Below are 17,933 nucleotides of genomic sequence, written 5' to 3'. Positions count from 1 at the left end.
TGTCCCTTCTGCCTGTCCCAGTTCAATGTGTGAATCTAGGGAAGGCCATGATACAGTCCCTGAGATGGACTGGAGCCGCGGCCCCAGGACCGTGGGGAACCGCCACAGGTTCCAAAATCGCCAAGAACCAGTCCATTGAGTTGGTAGCCAAGAACCCAGTAGAATGGCAGGGGGAACCCTGCTGTTGGGGACTGGTGACAATGGCCTCTATGGGAGGGATCTGCATCCTCCTCTGACTCTGAGGCAGAAGACCATGGTGGTGCCGTTCCCACCTCTGGCTCTCTGTGGCACTGGACGTGGTGCTCCAGTGATGGGGACCAATGCCGAGACTCTAGCGATTGGTGCCAGGACACTCTGGGGTGCTGATACTCCAGCGACCAATATAAGTGTTCCCTAGAGTGTGATCTCAAGCCCAGAGATTGAGACTTCGATATTCTGTACCGGTGGCCTAGCAATTGGTACTGAGGGTTTGATGACTGGCCCCTAGAGTTCTGATGGCTGCTGCGTCTTGGGGACTACAGGAGTGTCGGTGACCAGTAAGTAGATGTCGGTGGATGCGGCGGGGATGGCGAGTGGCAATGCGATACTGGTGACCCAAGAGGGGACCCCCATCATGGACTTGCCCCTTGAACTGTTCTTAGCAGATTGGCCCAGTACAGTGTCCCGGCATGCTGGTCTGTTATCCCAGGGGGAGGCAGTACCAGGAGGGAGAGTAAGTCTGCAGCTGCCTGGAAGGCCTTGAAGACAGACAGCACTGCAAGGTGCCGGGGGCCTCTGCCACTACCAAGTGTTGGAGCTGGGTCCTGAGGAGGGCTAGGAGATCTAAGGGGTGAGGCCACAGCCACCCCGGTTTCTGGGGGAGACAAGCGTCCAGGAGTAGGCCTTGACTTGTCACCTGCTCTGGCTTGCTCCGCTGAGGTGGGGAGCATCCTCTGTCAGCATGGGTTTTCTTAAGCCACTTCTTTGGCACCAGTGATGAAATGGTGCTGATATGGGTGCCGGGGGAGCACTTTGTGTCGACACCAATGTACTTGGCGCCGAGTGTGACTGGCCTGGGTCAGACCTCGGTCTGAGAGCTGATTCCATGCGAAGCACTCTCAATCTAATATCATGGTCTTTTTTTGTGTGGGGTCTAAAGTTTCTACAGATCCTGCACTTGTCGCAGATATGAGCCTCACCCAGACACTTAAGAGAACTCTGGAGAGGATGGCTCATGGGCATCAGTTTTTTACAGGCATGCCCCATCCCCCGGTTATCCCATGAACGAGGGATAGCTAGTTCCTAAAACTACTAATACTGCTAAAACTGCTAACTACTCAAACACTACTTTGAACCACAAAAAACTATGTACAGAAAGTTGAGAAGACAAAACCACTGAGAAGCTGCTTGCCAAGGCAAGGATGTTTCAGCACCATCATAGGTGCTGTGGCAGATGGCTGGCTTCACCCTAGTGGGTCTCACACTTTTGCCTCTCATAGTGAGCCAGTGTGGCACCAGTTACCCAGTCTCCCCAGGGTGGGGGGGGTCCCAGTCCAGGGGTCCTATGAGTAGTAGCTATGTGCTGTTGGCACTGGAGTCACAGCTGCAATCTTTTCCCCTTGGCTAATTTCCCACCCTCTGTCCTTCTGGCTCCTAGGGCCCTGCTCCCTTGACATCTGGACTGGGCTTCCTTACCCAGGCCCCTGTGCCTGAGAGAGTATCTTAGCCCTGCCGGGGCAAGTTCCCCCCTCCTGGGCCTGGTACCTTTCTCAGCACTCCTCTCTGCTTCTCCACAAAGCACAGTGCTCCTCCACCTCCAGCTCAGGTGCTGTCTGTCTGGAGCAGAGGGTTTTTATCAGGCACCTGGCTGGGCCTTAATTGGCCTCAGCTGCTCCTAACTGCCCACTAATGACTCTGGCTAATCTGCAGGGAACAGAGCCCAGAGCATTCTGGGGCTTACATAACTTCTTTCTACCACTCTCCTACTGCCCTTTGTCCTTGCTATATCAAAGCAGTAAGAAGGAACTGGTGGGGGGGGAGGGGATAGTAGCACCCTATATGCCAGCACATACACGCACCACTGCAGAGAGCGCTCATATTCATTTCAATATAGGTGAGTGTGCGCCCCATGCACTGGTTCCTGGAACTTTTTTCCCCTTAGCAAGCCCCGTAGGGCCAGCTCAGGCGCCCCCTGGAGTGCCACACTCATGCTGCAGTATATGAGGCGCCGCCAGCCTTGCGGGCCCTCAGTCCCTTCTTTCTGACGACTCCAACAGCGGGGACGGAGGGTGGGTGTTGAATGGACATAAGCAACACATCTCGAAGAACAACAGTTACTGGTAAGTAACCCTGTTTTCCATATCGAGTGATTGCTCAAATCCATTCCAATATAGGTGATTAAATAGCCATACTTTGGAGGTGGGTAGGAGTCAGCGTCGAGCTACTCTCATCAGCACGGCCCTGCTGAAGCCCGCATCTTCTCTTGCCTGCTGCACGATGGCATAGTGGGACATGAAGGTGTGGACCAACGACCAGGTTGCTGCCTTGCAGATGTCCTGCAGGGGCACTCTTTCCAGGAAGGCCGCCAATGAGGCCTTGGCTCTGATTGAGTGTGCTGACACAGCTCCTGGAAGTGGCACTTTCACCTCCTCGTAGAAGGTCCTGATGCAGGCGGTGATCCATGTGGAGATGCGTTGCGTGGAGACAGGTGAGCCCTTCGTCCAGTCCGCCTCTGCCACGAACAGCTGCGTTGACTTCTGGAATGGCTGCGTCCGCTCGATGTAGTAGGCCAGGGCTCATCTCACGTCTAGCGAGTGCCATCTCCGCTCCTCCTCCGAACTGTGTGGTTTAGGAAAGAACACGGGGAGGAAGATATCCTCGTTATAATGAAACTGGGACACCACCTTAGGCAGGAAGGCCGGGTGGGGTCTCAGCCACACCTTGTCTAGGGGGGCTCTGAGGTCAAAGCTCTTATCTCGGAGACCCTCCTAGCCAATGTAATGGCCACCAGGAAGGCTACCTTCCATGAGAGGACAAGCAGTGGGAATGTAGCCATGGGCTCGAAGTGGGGGGTCCTGTCAGAGCAGCAAAGACCAGGTTCAAATCCCAGGGAGGCACCGGGACGTGGACCTGCGGACACAGCCTCTCCACCCCTTTAAGGAACCGGACTGACATAGGGTGGGAAAATAATGACCTCCCTTTCATCGGCTGGTGGAAGGCCGAGATGGCCGCCAGGTGCACCTTCAGGGAGGCCAGTGCTAGACCCTGGAGCTTCAAATGGAGCAGGTACTTCAAAATCGCCTATATAGGCAAACAGCTCGGCGGGATACTCCAGAACTCCGCCCAACAGGTAAAGCGCTTCCACTTGGCCCGGTACACCACCTGAGTGGAAGGTTTTCTGCTGCCCAGCAGAACCTGTTGAACCTGCACCGAGCAGGCTCTCTCTCCCTCCATTAGCCACAGAGTCTCCATGCCATCAGGTGGAGGGAGTCCAGGTCCGGGTGCAGAAAGCGACCCTGGTCCTGAGAGAGTAGGTCGTAATGCCTCGGGAGCAGCAGCAGCGTGGCGATGGACAGGTCCAGCAACATACTGAACCGATGCTGTCTCGGCCAGGCTGGGGTGATCAGAATGATGTCTGCTTTGTCCCTCTTGATCTTCAAGAGGACCGTGGGCAGCAGCGGAATGGGGGGAAACACGTACATCAGGGTCCCCATCCAGTCTATGAGAAACAAGTAGGAGATGGAGCCTGGCTCGCGACCCCAGAGCGAGCAGAACCTCGAGCACTTCCTGTTCCAGGATGATGTGAACAGGTCCAGTTGGGGAACACCCCACTTGCGGAAAATGGAAGTAACCATCTCTGGGTGCAGTGTCCAGTCGTGGCGGGGTAGAAACGACCTGCTGAGGTGGTCCACCTCGTCGTTCCTGACCCCCGGGAGGTGAGAGGTAGCTATGTGGAAGTCATGCCTCACCTCAAAGTCCCAAAGTTGAATGGCCTCCTGGTAAAGGGCCGAGGAGCACGCTCCCCTCTCCCACCTGTTCATGTAAAACATGGCCGCTGTGTTGTTCGTGAGGACCTGCACCATCCTGCCCCTCAGGAATCTGAGGAACACCTTGCAGGCCAGGCGGACTCCCTGAGCTCCCTGACGTTGATGTGGAGATCTCTGTCCTCTGCCGACCAGAGCCCCTGGTGCTGAGGTCACTGCTGATGTGGGCCCCCCAACCCACATCCGAGGCATCCGTGATGAGGGTTACTGATGGTGCCAAGTCTCTGAAGGGGGCTCCCCTCAGTACCTCCTCTGGGTCCCTCCACCAGTCTAGGGAGGTCAGTACCTGAGTGGGAACCGTGACTACTCTGTTCAAAGAGTGCCTGGCTGGTGCATACACCGAGGCCAACCACACCTAGAGAGGCCTGAGCTTGAGGCAAGCCAGCCTCACCACATACGTACAGGCTGCCATGTGTTCCAACAGCTGAAGGCAGTGCCTGGCTGTTGTCATGGGGGACCTATAGAGATTGTCAATTATGGCAGCCATTGCCTCGAAGTGAGGCTGTGGGAGGAAAGCTCTGGCCTGGGTAGCATCCAGGATGGCCCAGATAAAGTCTATGGACTGCACTGGGGTGAGAGTGGACTTCTGCTTGTTGATGAGCAGCCCCAGTCTGGTGCATGTCACACAGGCGAGTTCCAGGCTGTTCTTCACATGAGCCCTGGACTTGCCCCAGATTAGCCAGTCATCCAGGTAGGGGAAGATCTGAACCCTTCTGCGGCGCAGGTGTGCCACCACCATTCACTTTGTGAATACCCTGCGGGCGGACGAGAGACCAAAGGGTAGGGCCGAGAACTGGTAGTGGCAGCCAGCTACCACAACCCGGAGGAAACGTCTGTGACTGGGAAGGATGGTAATATGGAAATATGCGTCCTTTAAGTCAAGGGCAGCATACCAGTCCCCTGGATCCAGCATGGGAATGATGGAGGCTAGGGAAACCATATGGAACCTGAGGCGTCTGATGAATTTGTTCAGACAGCGGAGGTCTAATATGGGCCTCAGGCCCCTTTACCTTGGGAATCAGGAAATATCGTGAGTAGAAACCCTTTCCCCTTTCCTGTGGAGGAACCACTTCCACAGCCCCGAGGAGGAGGAGAGAGTTCACCTCCTGTATGAGGAGTTGCTTGTGAGAGGGGTCCCTGATGAGGGACGGGGTAGGGGGGGGAAGTCCAGGGGGAAGGCCATGAGTTGAAGGGCGTAGCCCCTGAGGACTACACCAAGGACCCAGCGGTCTGAGGTGATATTTTGCCACTCAGTGTAGTACGGACTGAGTCTGTGAGTGAATGGTAGGGTCAGATCCAGGGGAACAGTAAAAGTGCCACCGTCGGGAGCACCATTAAAATTGCCATTTGTTGTTTTGTCCCTTGGCTGGGCCTTGTTGGGGGCCCGCCGAGGACCGAGTGGTCGCATCGGTTAGGCACCCTGTACCTATCCCAACCCCTCCTGGGCTGAGCGGGTCTGGGAGGCGGCCTAGGGGCAGGCTGGGGCTGGCACTGGGCTTGAGGCAGAGACTGATGCCTCGAGGCCTGTGGGGTGTATAGCCCTAATCATTTCAGTGTAGCCCTTGAGTCCTTTAGGGCGTGCAGTCTGTCATCGGTCTTGTCCAAAAAGAGACCAGCGCCATCAAAAGGCAGGTCCTGGATGGACTGCTGGACCTCTTGAGATAATCCCGATGACTGCAGCCACGAACACTGCCGCATCACAATGGCTGAAGCCATGGCCCTGCTGCCGGCGTCTGCTGCATCACTGGCCGTTTGTAAGGCTGCCCCTGTCACCACAGCGCCTTCATCCAGGACCGTCGAAGTCCGTTGCTTGGTCCTGGTGCAATCCCTGCATGAACCTCCCTAAGGAGGACCAGAGGTTCAAATTATATCAGCCGAGGAGCGCCTGGTGGTTGGCGATCCTCAGTTGCAGAGCCCCCGTAGAATAGACCTTGCAGCTGAAAAGGTCTAGTTTCTTGTTGTCTTTATTTTTGGGGGTATTGCCCTGGGCCCCCTGCCTGTCTCGTTGGTTGGCGGCATCAACCACAAGAGTCCCCAGAGCAGGATGGGTGTATAAAAATTTGAACCCCTCCACGGGAACATAGTACTTCCTCTCGGCACCCTTGGACATAGGGGCAACCAAGGCAGGGGTTTGCCAGAGGGCCTTGGCCAGCTTCAAAACGCGCTCATGTACTGGCAGGGCGACTCTAGAGGGCCCTGCTGACCCTGACACACCAAAGAGGGGTCCTCCTCCTCAGAGAGCTCCTTTAGCTCCAAATTTAAATTGCTGGCCACCCTCTTGAGAAGTTCCTGGTGTTCCTTGAAGTCTGGCAGGGGTGCCCTATGGTTCCTGGCGGCCGCATCGTCAGGAGAAGATGTGGAGGATTGTGGGAGGGGCCCCATGGAGGGACCCTTCTCAAGGTCCGATTCCTCCTGCGACAGCCCTTGTCTGGCTGTCTCGGGGGTGGGGGTGCTGGTTGGGCCACCGAGGAGTGGACCGAGACCGTACCCTGGCCCGTCTGGGTCCCCCAAGGTCCCCAGTATGGCCACTGCCAAGGCCCTTGTGGCCACGCCGGTGCCAGCATCCGTGCCAACTGGGCAGCCTCCTGATAGCGGGCACGGGATCCCGAGCCGTAGGACCGGTGCCTGCAATGCTTATAGTCCCTGCCAGCCCTCATCAAGAACCTGCCCCGAGACGATGTCAATGAGGAGGATCATCAGTGCCGACGCCTGCGGTGCCAGTGGGGGGGCGAGTGGCTGGAGAAGCTGGAATACGATCTCCGCCTCCACGCCGAGGTCTTGCGACGACACTTGCCCCTCGGGGACTGAGAGCGGTGCTGGCGGTGACATCTCCGTGCCGGCTCCGACTCCAAGCACCTTGGTCAGTGGCGCGGTGCAAGAGTTGCCATCGGTGCTGACTCTTTCGGCACCGGGATCCGTGCTGGACTATGGCCCAGGGATCGGGACTGGTGCCGTTGAGTCTTTGCCGGTGCCGGGAGTTGTGCTGGGCTACATGCTGGGGATCTGGACCGGTGTTGCTTGGTTGTCTCGTTGGGCACCAGGATCCACACCGGGCTGTGTGCCGGGGATCTGGACCGGTGCTGAGCACATCTGGTCTCCTCAGGCGCCGGGATCTGCGTTGGGCTGTGTGCTGGGGATCTGGACTGGTGCCGAGCATGTCGGGTCTCATCAGGCACCGGGATCTGCGCCGGGCTCCGTACCGGGGACTGGGACTGGTGCCGCACTGGACTAGGTGCTGAGACGCGAGATCCCAAACTTCGACCCTCGCGCGAGGTGGAACTATAACGGCGTCGCCTCGTGCGTGAACCTCAGGACCACCCTTGATGCCGCGGTGTCGAGGAGCTCGACGACTCAGTGTTGGAGCTTGGAGGGGAGTCCGCATTCTCTACCCTCCGCAACCGTCTGGGAGGAGACCTGGACTCCTGTCTCAACCACCCACCAGGGCCACCCAGCGCGGGTTTACCCCAAGACACCAGTCCTTATGCCCTTGGCCAGGGGGGGGGATGGAGGCGTGGTCATGCCCATGAGGGCACGTGCCACAGCGAACGCCTCTGGCGTCAACAGCCCTTGCAGGGGCGCTCCCCCACCCCAAGGAATCGGGGGAGAGACTCCCTGTGGGGAGATGTTGGTGCCGGAGTACTCTCCATGGCATGTGGCTGAGGCATCTCCTGACTGACCCCCGGCCGGACAGGTGGTGCTGGGGAGTCCTTCTGGGCGGCATCCTGCCGCTTCTTTTTTTCGGCACTGAAGGTTCTTGATGCGTTGACTGCAGTGCCAGTGGGGCGCTCCGCACCGAGGAGACGCTCGGTGCTGTAGGGGACTGCACCGGTTCGGAGTCCGGCCGGAGCACGAAGTCCATCAGGATGGCCTTCAAGTGCGCATCTCTCTCCTTCTGCATCCGCGGCTTGAAGGCCTTGCAGATCTTACATCTGTCCTTACGGTGCTGCTCCCCGAGACAAAGGAGGCAGTGGTTGTGAGGGTCACTCACGGAGAATGGCTTGCCGCACATGGCACAGGATCTGAAACCAGTTGAGCCAGGCATGGCCCAACCTTAAGCCCCTGAGGGCTATCTATCTAATCTAACTACTCTTAACACTATGCAAACTTAACTACTATACTTAATAACTATTTAACTAATAAACAATGGTAGAACAATGGGGAAGATACTTGCTGAGCAAGAGGGAGACGTTCCAGCAACTGTCAACGGACGGAAAGAAGGAACTGAGGGCCCGCAGGGCCGGCGGCGCCTCTTATACCGCGGCATGAGAGCAGCACTCCAGGGGCGCCTGAGCCGGCCCTATGGGGCTTGCTAAGAGGAAAAAAGTTCCAGGAACCGGGGCGCGCACTCACCTATATTGGAATGGATATGAGCAATTGCTCGAAGTAGAACTGGCCCTACAGATACCACTGAGGGAAAAATCTCTGGTACCGGTGCATGTGGCACACACACACACATTTTGCGTGAAATGGACATGAGCAAGCACTCGAAGAAGAAATAATATTATTTACACTGTCTTCAGCTTAAATTGTCTGTGTCATAATGGAATGCCTTGTGTGAGACAGCAGAGCCAGATGGCAGCAGGAGGGACATAGAAGGGAGATATATAAGCCCCAGAATGTTCATGGCCTTGTTCCCTGCAGACTGAACAGGGTTACTACAGGTAAATTAGGAGCACCTGAAGCCAATTAAGGCCCAGCTATAGTCCTGATAAAAATCCTTGCTCCAGCTAGATGGGGGGAAAAAAGGAAGGAGAACTGGCAGTAGTGTGGGAGGAGTGCTGCGATCAACCAGAGGAATCAGACTAAGAGCCACAAGAAAGTTACATGAGAACAGAGAGGGGGAAATAGCCCAGGGGAAAGAAGTTCAGCTGCTAGTAGTGTCAGCAGCACAAAGTTGCTATTCATAGGGCCCCTGGACTGGGGCCCAGAGTAGAAGGCAGGCCCGGGTCCCTTCCTCCCCACTGGGCACTACAGAGGCACCGACATCCAGAGACAGGGGCAACAGGTGGTACCCCGACCCACCACACGAAAGCAAGCACGGGACCCCACCATAGCAGAACGGGCAATCTGACACACTTGATAGTTTGAATGGATAAATGCCTTATGCTAAATTAACACTATAGTTCACCTGTGTATACACAGAAAACAGGAATTGACTGCAAAGCAATTATGTATATTGCCTATTCTTCATTCAAGGAATGCCTGCTGTGACAAGAGGCTTCTCAGCCTGCCAGAGATCTATAAAAGAACTTTAGGGCCTGATCCTGCCATCTCAAGTCTGTTTGAACCTTATTCAGGAGGTTTTGAGTCACAAGACTGGGGTTTCCAAGTCCAATCTGAATTACCCTGATATTTCTAGTGGAAGAATTTATACCAACTCTGCACATGAACTGCCTGTTGGATTACAATTTATGGAATTGATTCTGAAAGAACTTTTTGCAATTCAGCAGCTCACCATCTCTGTTATGAAACTGACCTAAGAACTTAATTCATATCTGTATGTATATCTTTTAACCATAATCACTCTCTTTTCTTTTTAATAAATCTAAGGGCAGGTCCACACTACAACTGCTACATTGGCACAGCTACACTGATGCAGCTACACCATTATAGCGCGTCTGGTGAAGACCCTGTATGCAGACAGGAGAGTGCTCTCCCATCAGCATAATTACTCCACCTCCGCAAGGCAGAAGCTATGTCAGTGGGAGAGCGTTTCCTGCCAACATAGCACCAGTGTGGATGGCACTTAGGTCACTATAACTTGCGTCACTCAGAGGAGTGTCTTTTTCACACCCCAGAGTGATGTAAATTAAATCAACTTACACGGTAGTGTAGACCTGCCCTTAGATTAGTTAATAAGAATTGGCTGAAGTATGTATTTGAGTGAAGTCTGAAATATTCATTGACCTGGTGAGTAATTTATCCGATCTCTTGGGATTGGTACAACTTTATATATGGTGAAAAAGATTAAGTAATCTACACCATATTTGACTTGGCTATCTTGGGTGGGGGGAGCCCAGGGCCGGATTGCTTAAGGGAATCTGTATTTTTGGGCTTCTTTGTAACCAACAAAGGTATTACTGAAGCTGTTTTGTTGGTGGCTTGGTGAATTTAATTATTAGAATAATCACCAGTTTTGGCAACTATATGCCCTATTCTTTGAGGTTTACTCTGACTGAGCAATCTCAGTGTGGACCCTCCAGGCAACAGAGTCACATCATCACTTACTCTTATATAGTTCAACTCTATTTGCACAAAGTCCTCTTTTCACTGAAACTGATCTCAAAGAGATTAGAATGTCTGTTCAGGACATCTAACCCTTATTTTTTTTTTGGTATATTATTTTTTCCCCTTCATGAAAGTCCCATCATATTAATGATATATCAGATATTTCCATCAAACCAGAAACCTCATTATCTTTGCAATTCTTTCCTACTAGCCTGTAAACCTAATACTGGTGAATCTACCCTTTTTGTAATGGATGCCAGTGAAAATCAAGAGCCATGAATCATTCTTTTGTTCAATCATTACTTTTGCCTCTTTTTACACAATTTTATTAGTAAGAAATATAATAAAGATAAATTACTCACTTTATAAGGGTAATCAATTTTAATTGCTTCTTCAGTCATAGTCCAATTTGCATCAGCTAAAAATCTGTCAAGTTTCAACATGGAAAATGTGTTGGTCTCCATTTCTTTTATACGCTGAACAGCACTGTACATTGCCATACGCTTTGGAAGAGTAATATTACAGAGACCTACAAAAAGGAAGAAAATAAATACATTTAGGTTGTCAATATATTTGTAGAGAATCTCTGACTGAGACTGTGGGGTGACTGACTGGTATTAAAAGGACATTTCTGTAAAGTTGCTGGAAGCAGGGTAAAAATCTTTCTAAGAAGCCATATGCTAAAGACCATTGCCAGAAGCTAGAGCCTTCACTTCGTAACAGCAGCTGCATGCTGTTCTCACCAGTTCCTCTCTTCAGCAGACTGATTTGTCTCCAGTGGTAACTGAATAAAACTATTGGGCTGTTCTTTTCTATAAGGCCTTTTACATGAATATTTATTGTGCTATTCTGAGCAATCTATTTCCCTCTTTTTAAGGTCTCTTTCTCATTACTTAACTGAGGACTCTTTCAGATAGCGTTTGGTACTGTATCATAATACTGGTACTGTTAGAAGTTTTTATAGACCTTCATCTTTTCTACAGTTGTTTTTCTCTTGCTGTCTTTTATTTCACAACCACCTTCCTAAGAGCATGTCTACACTTGAAACTTGCTGTGGGTTTTGCAAAAGTCCCTTCACAACAACTGTTGTTTGAGTAGTACATAAACAACACATTGTGTTACTGTAAATAAGGCACTTTTGCCACATATCACTGTGGGCACACAGCACAGCATGTTTTGAAATAAGCGCTTAATATTTTGGTCAGACATCTTATGGTGCACTGCTTCAAGACTACGCTGTCGGCATTCTGGATGTTTTTTCACTGCACATTGTAGGATACCTACCAGAAGGAAACAGGATTAGTGTATTTAGTGTCAAACTAAAATTTCCCATGTTTCCTTTCCTTTCACCCCAACATCCACATAGCCTTGGTGAGCCAGCAACATTTTCAAAGCACTGTCAAGCAGCAGGGAGGAAACATTGGCACATGCTGCAATCCTCAAGGAGATGATATAAACAGGATGTTGCAAGTATATGTAAAATCATGCAATGGCTTCAGAACCAGGGTGATAAAGGCACCTAAGGAAGAGACTTAAATTGAGCAGATGATTCTCCTAGATCTTTCCCTGGAGCAGCTTCACTGATTGGACCAACGCTTTTAGACTCGGACACATAGCACTGACTAGTGGGACAGGATAGTGCTGCAGACCAATGATGGCCAGCAGCAGTGACAGAACTTTCAGGATGTCAAATACCACATTCCTGGAAATATGTGCAAAGCTTGCCTTAGAGCTCCAGTGGTGGAAGACCTACATGACAGCTCTCTTCATTATGGAGAAGCATGCAGCCATCACCATCTGGAAGATCACCATACTGGATTGCTAGCAGTCAGTAGCTAACCAGTCTGGTGTCAGTAGATCAATTGTCTAAGCTGCTGTCACACAGACATATGCTGATTTTGAGAAGGTGCTATCCCCTGGGTAAAAAAGCAGGGCAATGAACAAGAGGTTATTAATGGTTATGCACAACCAGGATCACTGATGGAATCCAAGTACCTATTCTTTGCCTACCCTGTCCCCCAGGCCTGAGAGGACATCAGCAGAAATGAGTATTTCTCCATGATGCTGCAGGTCCTGATTGATCACCATCGTGTTTCACGAACATTAATGTGAGGTGATTTGGAAAGATCCATGATGTCAGGATCTTTAGAAACTCTGGACTTTTTTCTACAATGAGAAATGGAACTTCTGTTCCCATGATCTCTATGTACATTAATGGTGTTACGATTCCTCCAGTCATTCCTAGATACCTAGTTTGTCTCTGCTTCCCTGGCTTATGAAGCTTTTTACAGGACTCCTAGGTGGCAAAAAGGAATTGTATAACTATACCCTGCATATGTGCAGAATCATAATGGAATGTGCATTTGGAAGGCTGAAAGGTAGATGGAGGATCCCAATGTCAAGGCTGGATGTGGATGAAAATTATTTGCCTCTGTGTTTTGCACAACTTTTGTGAGAGGAAGAGAGAAAGACTTACTAATGGAGGCAAGGAGGATGTTGACAGAGTTGCTGAAGATTTTTAACAGTCAGAGGGAAGGAATCTATGAAATGATGCACCTGCTCATGGGTGCAGTCAGGGATGCGTGGTGCTCCAACTCTGAGGCTAGAGGCCTCTTGTCAACAACATATATGCTTTTGTACATGGTTTTAAATCAAGATTACTGCACTAGTATTGCTATGTATGTGCAGCGATGCAAAGTTCTTTTTAAGCTTTATCTGGGACATTTTAATGAATTATTTAATGAATTTGTTCACTGAAGTTGGGCATTCTAATGAATTGTACAAGATGCAGATTCATGACTGCAAAGACCTTTTCAATTAAGTTTTAATAAACAAATATACCAATTAAAATGTACTCCACAGTCACAATAAAAATTATTAAACATATACTTTGCAAATAAAAAAAATCCATTCAAAATCTAAAAAAAAGTTAAATAAAAGTGCAATAGGCAGATCACATTGTGTTTTCAAGGTCATAAGTGTGTGTAAGCAAGGTACTCAAAACTATTCTCTACATCTTGGGGTATGAGATGGGACAGAAGAGTCTGTCCATTGAAGGTGAGGGAAGTAAGGGGATTTCCTACAGTCCACTGTTTTCTTTGTTGTCTGGGGGAAAAATGGTTACTAACCTTCTGTAACAGTTGTTCTTCAAGATGTGTTGCGCATGTCCATTCCAATCTAGGTGTGTGTGTGCCCCGAGCACAGTCACCAGAAATTTTTCCCTTAGTGGTACCCATTGGGATAGCTTGAGAGCTCTCCGGTGCTGTGTGCTCTTAATATTGGTATAAAACACACAGCTGATCCCATGCTCCTCAGCTCCTTCTTACCGCCCATGATGGCTACTGGAACTGCTATCATCATTGCTTTGGCAAGCTTTCTCAGTGGTCTTTTCTTTCGTATATTTGTACATAGTTAATTAATTGTAAGTAGTTTTAGTCAGTTTTAGTGAAAGTTTGTAACTTACTGAGTTAGTGGAGTTTTTGTCTGTTACCCAGTGCCGAGGCATGCCTGGGTCACTGGGCTTCAAATCCTGCACCTCTGGCAACAGGGCTATTCCCCTGAGCTACCTGCAATCAAGGTGCCTGAAGTGCTTGGGAAGAGCTCACATGGGAGATCGCTGATAGATCTGCACAGACTTTAAACCTTGCACAAAGGACCAGGAGGCCAGGTTGAAGCATTTACCTAGAAAATAACCTGTTTTTGGTTTTTATTGCAGTGAATGGTGTGTCCCAGAATGTGGAGGTATCAGAGAGAGCAGGGATTCATACACTGTGGTACAGCCCTTGACCAAAGAGCCACCATGTTCTCCAGGAGGGCTGTTAACCTCTCCATCATCCTCAGCAGCTCGGCCTGTGAAAACCTAACCATTTCCTTGTCCTTTTCTCTTTTCTTGGTCATGTTTCAGGAACCTTTTTTCTACTCCTCCACCTTCTTATCCTTCTCTTGGGACATAATATTTCTTTCATTAAGTTATCTCTTGAGCTCCTTTTCCTCCTACATAAATTGGACAAGTGTTTAATCAATGTTAGCAACCCTATCTGTGGTTGCTACAATGTTTCAGCTGCTATGGGGGAAAAAAAAGAGAGAGAAAAAGGAAAAGTTATTGTAAAAAATGTAGTCTCCATCTCAACATTGATAAAATACTGCCTTTTGTTTGATTTTGGAATTCCACTCCCATAGGTTCTTTCGATTCTTCAGTGATCCTCAAGATGGTAAGACATTTTGACAGTCTTCTCCATTTGTGTAAGATCTCTGGGCTTGTGTTGTAGGATTGGGTGATCAGGGTGTGTGTACTTGTTCCGGCAACTTAGGGAAAGGGTTAATAAAGGCCATGTGGGCTGTGGGCATTAAAGGAGTGTGGCTTATTGAAACTGTGCAGAAAATACAGGCTAGTAATTGCATATTTATTCTACTGGTTGCTAGTGGAATGGAAGTTGGAGGGTGGGAAGCCCAACCGAAGGAGGCTGGTAATTGCATGCTGGTAATCTGCAGGCTGTCTCTACTTGGATGCACTATCCAATGGCTGTCCCCAAAAGTCAGAGAAGGATTCTGTTAAAAAAGGCAATGGGAAAACCAGGAAAATAAAGGTTACTTACTTTTTGCAACTGTTGTTCTTTGAGATGAGTTACTCATGTCCATTCCAAGTAGGTTGTGCACACCACGTGCACTGTTGTCAGAAAGTTTTCCCCCTAGCAATAGCCATCAGGTCAAGCCAAGTGCCTTCTGGAGTTGTGCTGCCATGGTGCCATATATAGGGCTCTGCCAACCTGCCGCCTGTTCAGTTCCTTCTTGCCGGCTGGCTCTGACAGGGGCAGGCAGGTGGGTTTTGGAATGGACATGAGCAACACATCTCAAAGAACAACAGCTATGAACAGCAAGTAACCATTTTTCTTCAAGAGCTTGCTCATGTCGATTCCAAGTAGGGTACTGCAAGCTATCCTCTGGAGGTGGGGTCAGAGCTTACGAGATCGCTGATTGGAGCACTGCTCTGCCAAACTCCACGTCATCCCTAGCCTGTTTAGTGATGGCATAATGCAAGGAAAATGTATGGATTGATGACCATGTCACTGCCTTGCGGATTACCTGAATAGGAACATGAGTCAGGAAGGCTGCCAAAGAGACCTGCATCCTTGTGGAATGTGCTGTGAGTGCGGGGGCAGGTCTTTTTTCCAGGTCAGAACATGTCCTAATACAGGCCATAATCCATGATGAAATCCTCTGCAAGGACACCAGGAGTCCTCTCATTCTATCCGCTACTGCGACGAAGAGATGGTCTGATCTACTAAACGGCTTTGTCCTCTCAATGTAGAACACTAATGCCCTCCTAATGTCTAAGGCATCTTGTCTAATGTCTAATGTCGAAGGCATCTTTCCCTGTTGTTTGCATGTGGCTTTAGAGAAAAAGACAGGGAGGAAGATGTCCTGGCTCGTATGAAACTGGGACACCACTTTCGGGAGGAAGGATGGATGCAGGTGTAACTAGACCTTATTGTTATGGAACACTGTGTTTAGGGGTCCAAAAGTTAAGGCCTTGAGCTCCGAGACCCTCCTGGCTGAGGTTATTGCCACCAGGAATGCCGCCTTCCATGAGAAAGAGAGAAGGGAACACATCGCTAAAGGCTCAAAAGGGAGATCCCATCAATCTAGATAGCACTAGGTTGAGGTTCCAGGCCGGTACTCGGCGATGGACCTGTAGGTAAATCCTGTTCAGTCCCTTGAGGAAACAGCTCACCATTGGGTTGGAAAAGATCAAGCAAACTTAAGATCCTGGGTGGAATGCAGAGATCACCACTAGGTGCACTTTTAATAATGAGATTGCTAGACCTAGGTGCTTTAAGTGCAGCAAATAGTCCAGAATAAAGGGTATCAATGCCTGAATTGGGAGGATACCCTTCTGCAGAGACCAGAGCAAGATTCTCTTCCACTTGGCCAAGTATGAAGCCTTTATGGATGGCTTTCTGCTATCAAGGAGAACTTCTGACAGGCTCCGAGAATCATGCTGTAAGGCGGAGAGACTCTAGATTGGGATGTTTCAGGTGGCAATGGTGCTGAATAATCAGGTCCGGTGTCACTGCTAGAATGATTGGTGTGGTCACCGGCATTTTCAGCAGCACTGGGTACCAGTGCTGCCAAGGCCAGGCTGGGGCTATGAGGATAATGGATGCTCTCTCTTGCGCACTTGAGCAGGATCCTGTGGATGAGTGGGAAGGGTGGAAACACACAGTCCCTCCCAACTCAGGAGTAATGCATCTGTGATCAAGCGCAGGCTGTGGCTCAGGAATGAGCAGAACTGCGGACACTTCCTGTTGATCTTTGTCGCGAACAAGTCTACTTGGGGAACTACTCACTTCCAGAAAAAGGTGTTTGCAACAGCTGGTTGGAGGGACCACTTGTGACTGTAGAATGACCTGCTGAGCCGGTCTGCCAGACCATTCTGGGCCGCTGGCAGGTAAGACACTTGTAAGTGGATTGTATGGGCTATGAAGAATTCATACAGCTTGAGAACTTCACAGCACAGGGGAGATGAACATGGCCCCCCGTCTGCTTATGTAGAACATTGCCGAGGTGTTGTCTGTCATCACCAATATACATTTGCCCTTTATGTGCAGGTAGAACACACAACAAGCCAGACAAACTGCCCTGAGCTCTCTGACGTTGATGTGGAAAGCGAGAGTTCTGATTGGAACCATAGCTCCCTTGAGTCCTCAGAGTGCCTAGGTGGGCTCTCCAAACCAGTTCTGAGGCGTCTATGATCAGCATCGACAGTTGGGGCCTGTAAAAGGGTACTCCCACGCAGATTGTAGTTGGATCGAGCCATGAGCGGAGGAACTCAATAACCCACGGCGGGAGAGTGACTACCTTGTCCAGGCTGTCTCTGTTAGGGTGATACACCAATACCAATCAAACTTGGAGAGATCTGAGTCGAAGCCTGGAATGTTGCACCACATAGGTGCAGGCAGGCCATGTGGCTGAGCAACTTTAGGCAGTTTCATGACATCATGGTAGGGAAGTGTCTGAGGCTGTCTATGACGGAATGCATGTTGTAAAATTGAGACTCTGGCAGGAACGCTCTGGCCTGAACTGAGTCCAGTGTGGCTCCTATAAACTCTATCCTCTGAGTGGGAGATAGGATTGACTTTGGGACATTCAGCAGAAGCCCCAGTTCTCTGAATGTTGCCTGAATTATAGACATACATGCCTCCACCTGGGCCTTGGAGTGACCCCTGACCAACCAGTCATCCAGGTATGGGAACACCTGAATCCATTGTCATCTGAGGAATATGGCAACCACCAACATGGATTTTGTGAATACCCTGGAAGCTGCAGACAACCCGAAGAGAAGGGCTGCGAACTGATAATGAATGTGGTTCACTACAAACCTGAGGATCTTCCTGTGGTGAGGGATCATGGATATGTGAAAGTATGCATCCTGTAAATCAAGGGCAGCATACCAGTCCCCCAGATCCAGAGAGGGAATGATGGTGGCCAAGGAGACCGTGCAGAATTTTGACTTCCTTATGAATCTGTTGTGATTTCACAGGTTAAGAATAGGTCTGAGACCCCCTTTGGTCTTCGGGATTAGGAAATAGCAGAAGTAGAATCCCATCCCTTTTCCCAAAACTCCCGAGGAACCTCCTCCACTTCCGCTGCCCTTAGGAGTACCTGCACTTCTTGCATAAGAAG

At 50.2% G+C, this 17,933-nt stretch overlaps 1 protein-coding gene across 1 annotated transcript in view; it reads right to left on the bottom strand.

Moving 5' to 3' along the window:
• The window catches only part of LOC137148007 (solute carrier family 9 member C1-like), a 192,392-nt gene that overhangs the window by 84,179 nt on the left and 90,280 nt on the right, over positions 1-17,933 (bottom strand). The window contains exon 7 of the mRNA XM_067540414.1: positions 10,613-10,779. Within this exon, the coding sequence (XP_067396515.1) occupies positions 10,613-10,779 (167 nt within the window). The remainder of the gene's footprint in view (positions 1-10,612; positions 10,780-17,933) is intronic.

The sequence above is a fragment of the Emydura macquarii genome, unplaced genomic scaffold (assembly GCF_026122565.2).
Source record: "Emydura macquarii macquarii isolate MOO-44397 ecotype Brisbane River unplaced genomic scaffold, CSIRO-AGI_Emac_v2 contig_587, whole genome shotgun sequence".
NCBI lineage: Eukaryota > Metazoa > Chordata > Testudines > Chelidae > Emydura > Emydura macquarii.
The sequence above is the reverse complement of the archived record's forward strand: the minus strand, read 5'-3'. Positions and strand labels throughout refer to the sequence as shown.